General features: G+C 39.0%; 1 protein-coding gene across 1 annotated transcript in view; it reads left to right on the top strand.

Moving 5' to 3' along the window:
* LOC114652870 (uncharacterized) overlaps window positions 1-4,210 on the top strand; it is a 71,879-nt gene extending 67,669 nt beyond the window's left edge. Inside the window, exon 17 of the mRNA XM_051928575.1 lies at window positions 3,411-4,210. Coding sequence (XP_051784535.1) covers window positions 3,411-3,537 — 127 coding nt within the window. The 3' untranslated portion in view covers window positions 3,538-4,210. The remainder of the gene's footprint in view (window positions 1-3,410) is intronic.
* Window positions 4,211-8,239: the final 4,029 nt, after the last annotated feature.

An 8,239-nucleotide genomic window follows, 5' to 3' on the forward strand; every position in this document is an offset into this window, starting at 1 on the left:
TACATCATTAGTTTAGAAATTGGTGGGTTTCATATTCAACAGGTCAGGAAAGCCTTGTTTATCTAATGACCTAGAGAATGCACTTTCAAAATGAAGAATAAAAATACTGAAAATGTTTTGTGACCTAGTGTTTATATTTTTTGCATATTCAAAACATACAGTAATAATTCAATCAGTTGTTTTTAATCTGTTAGTCCGCAAACTAATCTTACAATATATTCCTACTATGATTTTACTTTTCACCATCATTTAATACATTTCATTTAACCCCCTCCCCCCCCCCCACCCCCAGCCCAGCTCAAATCTCTCAAATAGGGATGTTGATCAAATTAGGGAAGAAATTTAAGTTATTAATAAAGATATAGAAAAGTTGCTTGTGGTCATTGGAAGGTACAGGAGGAGAAAATGTTGGGACATCAGCCCAGTCGTCCCTTTTTAATTAAGATAATAGTCCAGTAAAAATGAGTGCTCGATGGTGCTAAACAAGCAAAAGTCCAGGTCCTAGCACGAGGAACCTTTTTTTGTCTGGTAAGCCTGTGATAGTCACAGTGGGATGGAGCTCCATCCTGTGGTGCCCTCTTGTAATGAGTTACACCTCCTTCCAGGAAATGTGGTGTATGTATTGGGGGGGCTAGAAGGGGTGGAGTCAGTTGCCCTCAGTGGCCTTCTTCACCAGCACCCTCTCCCAACTTGGGGTGGAAATGCATACCTCAGAAGAGCCAGGAGGATTATCCACTGATATGCATGCATGACATGCTGGATTGTTCAGGTAGACGGGGGTTAACACTTTTTTTAGATGAGTGACTATACATTTCAGAAAGTCACCTATTTATATGTTGGTTCTTTTGCTTCTTTAAAGATTTTGAAACTTCATATTTGAATTCTGTTTAATGCTCCATTTGTGTCTGAGCCGACTTACATACATTGAGTCTCAGTTCAACAAAATCATCATTCTCTGTTGCCCTTTTTATGTCATCAAAGATGTGCATATGACAAGTTTTATTAAGAGAACATTGCAGTGTTTACTTTTTGGCTGCAACTTTATGCATTTGAAGGTAATGTTATTTAATGTATGTATAGTAAAGTACTGTACTAAAAGGAAACATTAATAATAAGTTTTATAAACCACAATTTAATATACAACTGTCTCTTAACTTTTTACTTTTTTTGTAAATAACAATAAATGAAATCTTTTTAAATTAAAAAAGTTTGAACAAAATGTGTTTACTCAATAAAGCAATAATATAAGCTCACCCCAAGCTTTAAAGCTTATCATTGAATGCAGTCTTTTTTCTGCACAGCACATATTATTGTAACCATCATGACAAAGTTCTTTATCATGCAGTATGAACAATGTTATAAAGTATAAGTAAAATTTATAATATTCCATTCAGCGTCAGTACAAGTGTAGTAACTGCAGATAGCATCTTAAAAGAAAACAATGTATTTGCTATTTTATTTACTATAATCAAAAATGACATATAAATCATGATTGCATTGTATACTACTTTACATATTTCTGTATGTTGAGGACAAGCAAGTTACTTTGGGTATTGCCTTTAGCTTTTCTCTGCCCCCTTCTTTCTTCTGCTTCTTTCCTCTAATCTTTGCCATCTTAGTGTTTCTCTTGGTAACGTATAATAATAATAAATAATAATGCATTTTATTTACAATGCACTTTACATTAGCAGTAAATCTCAAAGTGCAACAAAAAAATTTAAACAAAGGCAAGGCAAGATAAAAACAGAGATAAAACAACAATAATTATCGCATTCTTGTTAATAAACTTTCCTAAATAGGAAAGTCTTTAGCTGTTTTTTAAAACAGCCCACAATCTGCTGTGTTCTCAGGCTCTCTGGTAGGACATTCCAGAGCCTTGGAACAGCCACTGCAAAGGCTCAGCCACCCATTGTACGAAGTTTGGTCATGGGGGGTGAAGGCGGTATGTATTTGCAGAACGGAGGTTTCTTGTAGTGAATTGTAATATAAGTAGTTCCTTAAGATATTGTGGAGCATTTCCATGGATACACTAGTGAGTAAGCAGACAAAGTTTATATTCAATACGGAGGTGAATAGGGAGCCAATGAAGTGACCGAATGATTGGAGAAATGTGTTCATATTTCCGCACCCTCATCAGGACCGTTGCAGCACTATTTTGAATTTGTTGTAGTTTTTGAAGGCTCTTGTTGTATATCCCGATGAGGAGTGCATTACAATAGTCCAGCCTGGAGGAGACAAAGGCATGAACCAGCTTTTCAGCATCACAGAGGGAGAGACTGGGACGGAGTTTGGCTATATTTTGGAGATGAAGGAATGCAATTTTACAAAGGTGATGAACATGTGTATCAAATGACAGATGGGAGTCTTAACTTGACACCCAAATTTTGTCAATTAATTTTGTGATAGTCACATTATAGAAGAGAAAAGCAAAAAAGAACACAACCGTCAGACTGTACTTGTGCATTTTGTCTTTCAGGCTATACAAAAATATTTAGTATTTAAATTTTAAGAAAATGCCATTCCTTTTTTTTGGATTTTTAGGTTTACTGCATGTTTTATCCATTTTGCCTCTGTCTAGTGTTTTGTATATTCTTTCCTGTGTTTTGCTGCTTTAATATAGCTAACCAACCATGAGCATGTTAATTCCTATATCTTTCATTGTACCTTTTACTCTTGTGGTTAACCTAATCTTTGCTTATGGCTGTTGTAACAGTGTTTTCCCTGGCTTTCCAAATGAAAATTGCTAATACTACTCTGTCTCATATAGCAAACAATTTATGGCATCACAGTTGGTTTCCTACACAATCAGGGATGGCTTTGGAGCATTGCTCTGATTATTTAGCACATCTAGGGCCAAGCATGAGATGACAAGTTAATTGACCTGGTCATAGTCACACAGTCAGTCAGCAGTGAAGTGCAACACCAGCAACATGTGTTTCACAATCGAAACTAAGGCTTTAGCAACAGGGCCACTCTGCCTTATTTTTGCTTCCCTGTTACTACCTTAATATTAACCACATTAATGTTTGTTTTATATCAGTTTCACATTCACCTAGAAATGTTTCCACTGTTGGGTTCATGTGATGATTTTAACACTAAAAATGTTCTAGCACATCCAACAGAATAATAGTACCGCAAGAAGTAAGCACATATACTAAACAGCAGAGTTGATTAGAAATTGCAAAGGCACAACTCATACAAGCCAGTTGCTTGTGCTTGGGTCAGCTACAGGTTTTATTATTTCTTCTGAACGTCTCTAAAATCAAAACATTACATAAATATGACTCCATCTCTGCAAAGAGGGAGGTCGTGATAGAATAACTTTTATGCTGACTCCAACAAACTGCTGTACTCTTTATAGTTCCTGTTTGTGTTTATTTATTAATTTGACTTTTCTGTTTTGATTTCAGGTTAAAACTGATACATCTTTATGGCTGCAGAAGTATTCAGAATATAAACAATATCCAGCAAGCTAACAGAAATGTGGAAGTGCATTCGGATCTCTCAGTAAACACATCCCAAGTGATCCTAAAATAAACTTGCAAATACTTTAATGAATATTAAAACATGTGCATGCTATCACTTGGAGTCTGTAAAAGGTAAATGTTATTCCTGTGTTGAAAAAAGAAAACAATGTGAGAAAACAAGATTGATTATCTCCTTATTTGGGTTTGGAGATACAGACTTCATATTTCCAGTTAGTTAAAGCCAATTCTAGACAAAGTATTGGGATTAAAATTAGTCAACTATTAAAAGGTTTCATGTTTTCCAATTCAAATCAAAAGAATGTAGCAATAGTATTTGAAATAAAATTAGTCACTCATCTGCTCTCATAACACACAGGTTAATTTTTTATTGAAATACTTGAGTCTGATTCTTCTGTCTCCCAGATGTATTTCTTTTAACGTTTTTGCAACATTCACATGATTTGCTAATTCTATAGTAGAACTTTTTCATTTCTTTCCTTTACAGTCTTTTCCATCTAAAATGAAATGTTTTCTCCATATTTGTGGACATTTAGCTCAATAGCATTCAGCAGGCAGTGAGTGTTGTATGCCCTTGTCATTACTCCATTGACTGAAAACTGTACACAATAGTTAGGATCCTTTGTGTAATTATAAGCTTTACATATATCTTTTAAGTCTGAACTTACAGTGACGGCATCAGGTGTAGGCAGCAGTGCAGCCCTAGATGAGACACCTGGCACAGTACATACTGTGTACATATTGTGAATTTCCCATTGGGATTAATAAAGTATCTATCTATCTATCTATCTATCTATCTATCTATCTATCTATCTATCTATCTATCTATCTACAGCCAAATTCACTCGTACCAGGCCAAATGAGAGTTGCTGGTCAGTAACATGTAATTCTTTTGGGTGTGAGTAGAAAAAAAAAAATATTAAACAATGCCGGTATACAGACAGACAATAAATTTGAATAATGTTAATGTTTTACGCCCCCAAGGGGTAGAATTGAAGAGTCGCATAGTGTGGGGGAGGAGCAATCTCGTCAGTTTGTCAGTGGAGCAGGACATTGACAGCAGTCTGTCGCTGAAGCTGCTCCTCTGTCTGGAGATGATACTGTTTAGTGGATGCGGTGGATTCTCCATGATTGACAGGAGCCTGCTCAATGCCCGTCGTTCTGCCACAGATGTCAAACTGTCCAGCTCCGTGCCTACAATAGAGCCTGCCTTCCTCACCAGATTGTCCAGGCGTGAGGCGTCCCTCTTCTTTATGCTGCCTCCACAGCACACCACTGCGTAGAAGGCGCTCGCCACAACCGTCTGATAGAACATCTGCAGCATCTTATTGCAGATGTTGGACGCCAGACTTCTAAGGAAGTATAGTCGGCTCTGTCCTTTCTTACAAGAAGTGAAGTATATGGCTAAACAACATGAATACAAGAGAATGTCAAGACCACATAGAAACAGTGAGCAAGATGGGTGTAAGTCCCCACAGGACAGAAGCAGCAGCACTAGCCGTTCTTTCAGGTTAAATATTAGAACAAGTTTGTTTTGTAACATAACATGTGTAATATTTTAAAGTATATTAGCTTCACACTACACAGGCACCTGCGTAGTAATCAGTGTATTCCCCTAAACCACTGTCTTCATTCTGTTCTGCTGTTTGCCTGTTTATCTGGGACATGTCCAACAGCAGAAAGGCTGAAGCATCAGAGAAGAGTGACCTCAGAGTGCCACTTCACAATTGCAAAAAGACATTGTGATAAGCTGCCCGGACACAGACAGACGGACACCATATTCAAGTCCACCACACGTTTATTGTACATTATATACAGTTTACTTCAGTGCACAAACCCAGTGCCAAAGCACCAAGCTCCCCAAAGTCCAGGCTCTCACTCAGTCTCTGCCTGCTCGTCAGGCCGCCTCCTCTCTCCTGCCTCGCAACCTTGTCCACTCCTCACCCGACTCCAGTCCTTCTCTGCAGGGAGGCGGTCCCTTTTATAAGTGCCCGGATGGGCTCCAGGTGATCCCCGACACTCCCTAGACACTCCCTTGTGTGGCGGAAGTGCCGGCTGTGTTCCCAGAAGCCCTCCGGGTGTTCCCAAACTTCTTCCCCCCAGTACTTCCTGGTGTGGCGGAAGTGTTGGGGTTCCGGGTCCTTCAGGTATGGGGGCGCCCCCTGGCGGAGACCACGGGCCCCTGCAGGGTTGGGCTTCCAAGCCCTGCACCCGTGGCCCTCAAAGGAACCAGGGCGGCCGCCCCCTCGTGGTCCGGAGGAGGAATGAGCCCTCCTCCTGTCCTCCTGGGCGTCCCGGCTGGGCACCACCCCCAGACACGTGCCACAACATGTAAATTGCATCCTGCAAGACAATTCCAAATATGTTTTCCAATGAACTATGTGAAAAGTATTAAAGTTTTTAATACATGTTTAATTTATAAAGCAGCTTTTTTCATAGAAGGTGAGGACAGCCCTTTAGTTGCTCATAACAACTTGCACTTTATCCTTTGCTGTAATATCATTTCGCTGTGGTGGAGGTGGGGTAGGGAACCAAGGGAGGGGACATCTCATTTGATAAGAAATAGTTCCTGTTCGCAGCGCCAGTTAGTATTAATGTGCTGCATAATGGTCACACTTACAAGTAGGAATGTCACTGTACTCTGTACACATTACAATATTGACTCAAATATCAAACATTGTTACAAAGAGCATTATGAGAGGAGTGCCCTTGTTTTCTTGCTTCTCCATTGTTGCAGTTCTGATGCACTTTAATGCCTTTCTAAAGGGATGTGGCAATCTGAATTCCAGCTGGCAGTTTAATGATGTGCTACGCCTGTAAATGTGAGATTTTAAAATACATTTTTTAATCTTAGTCATAGCTGATGCCATTAATAGGGAAAAGGTGAAATTGTACTTCCTGTTTTCTGTAGAAAAATAAGCAGCAACCTTGAATATGTTACTAAAAGTGAAGCACATTTAACTTTTTTGAAATTATTGCTTCAAGGATTCTTAGGAGAGTATTCCGAATCAGAACGACTGCAGTATGCAGGTAGAATGAGCTGTGCCTTTGTCACCTGCTCCAGCACTGCCACAATTTTGAGTTATACATTTTGATCAATGTGTTAGGAAGCCAACATGAATGTGATTCTAAATGTATGAATGCCTGGTACATAAGGGCTTTTAAAATTACATTGTAGTGATAAGCAATCCCCATGAACTGTGAGTCGCCATGTGTACAGCAAAATCACATAAATGTTTGGAAACTTTATAGAACTCTGCAAAATTCATTGAAGTTAATGGGTAAGAAGGAACTGAACTTGTTTTGAGTGGATTATAATGGGGCACTGGTCTTGGAAGTATCCCTGAAGGCTAGAGAAATGCCAGCCAACTATGCTGAACCAACTATTGTGATCAAAAATATTAGTATAAGTTGCAAGACAGCACTGCTAACCACTGTCCCATTGTCCTTTAAACAGTAGTAGCTGCAGATGGAATGATAACCACAAACAAAATACAATAAATGGCCTCAAACTAGCAACACGAAAAAAAAATTGTGCTTACAGAGTCCTACTGTTGGTGCACATGTTGGCCCTGCCACAAGGCGGCAGCATGGTACTGGTTCATTCCATTGTGTTAAGTCACAGTTCCGAAGCTGAAACATGTTTTTGTTTACGATCTATCTGTGTGGGTTCTTTGCACTTTTGTCTTCCAGGAAGATAAAATGGCTTGTAAATAGTAATACATTTTTGTTGTTATTATTATTTCATATATCTTTCTAACTCAGGGAAGAGGAAGGGAAGGGCTCTTTTAAGTCTTGGTTTGACTGGTAGCTATGGCACATGGCTAAAGATGCATGCATAATTAGTCATGTGGCTCTGGGTAGCGGTGAGTGTCTGAGTGAGCACACAGGGAATGTTATATTCAGTAGCAGTAATCTTAATATTCTCATTATAATCAGCTAATATACCCCTCAAATGAAAAAACAGTAACATTTCTTTTTTTTTTTGTAACACGTGGAGTGTAAATCTGGCCAGACTGGGTTGAGACATCATGCATGCATGAAGAAGAATGGGCAGAAATCTTACAGTATGCATGCATGAAAGTTCTGCACTTGGATGCTACAACTCACACTGACCTTGCAAAGCATCATGGGAGCTGGGGAAAAAAATTTTGTTTAAGCCAGATGCACAGTGACTTTTGGCAAAAATATTCTGCAAACTCTGCATTTTCACTGTAAAAAAGAACTTTGGTGAATTTGTCGATCAACACTATTGCAGTGAAAGCAACAATGCTGTATTTAACTGTTGTAATAAATCACAAGAGAGAATAGTTAGACTGTCACAGTCTATCCCGTGTAATGGTTATTGGTTGCTGAAAGGGAAACCAGAGGTTAAAATTACAATAGTGTGTCTTATTCTTTTGCTGGTCTAATACTGAGGTTATGTTGGTTGACCGGAAGAGATGAGACAGGAGGCAGGACTTGAGGAAACATCACCTGTCTATAGGAGCCTCAGTTTCACTGAAAATGAAGGCAGAAAATAAGAGTAAAGCAACAGCTGTGCAGCCTCAAACTCCTTTCCCGTGTAACCAAATCTGTGTCCATAAGAGACACGTCAGCATTCTACATGTGGTACAGTGTTCTTTGCAGGCTTTAATTTCCATGAATGTGCACTCTGTTAATCTAGAGCTTCCACTCATGTTTTCATTGGGCTTCCAGTAAAGCTTCCTTCATAGTTATGGCACAAATGATACATATTGGGTGTTGTTTTAAGG

Source organism: Erpetoichthys calabaricus, chromosome 5 (assembly GCF_900747795.2).
Source record: "Erpetoichthys calabaricus chromosome 5, fErpCal1.3, whole genome shotgun sequence".
NCBI lineage: Eukaryota > Metazoa > Chordata > Cladistia > Polypteriformes > Polypteridae > Erpetoichthys > Erpetoichthys calabaricus.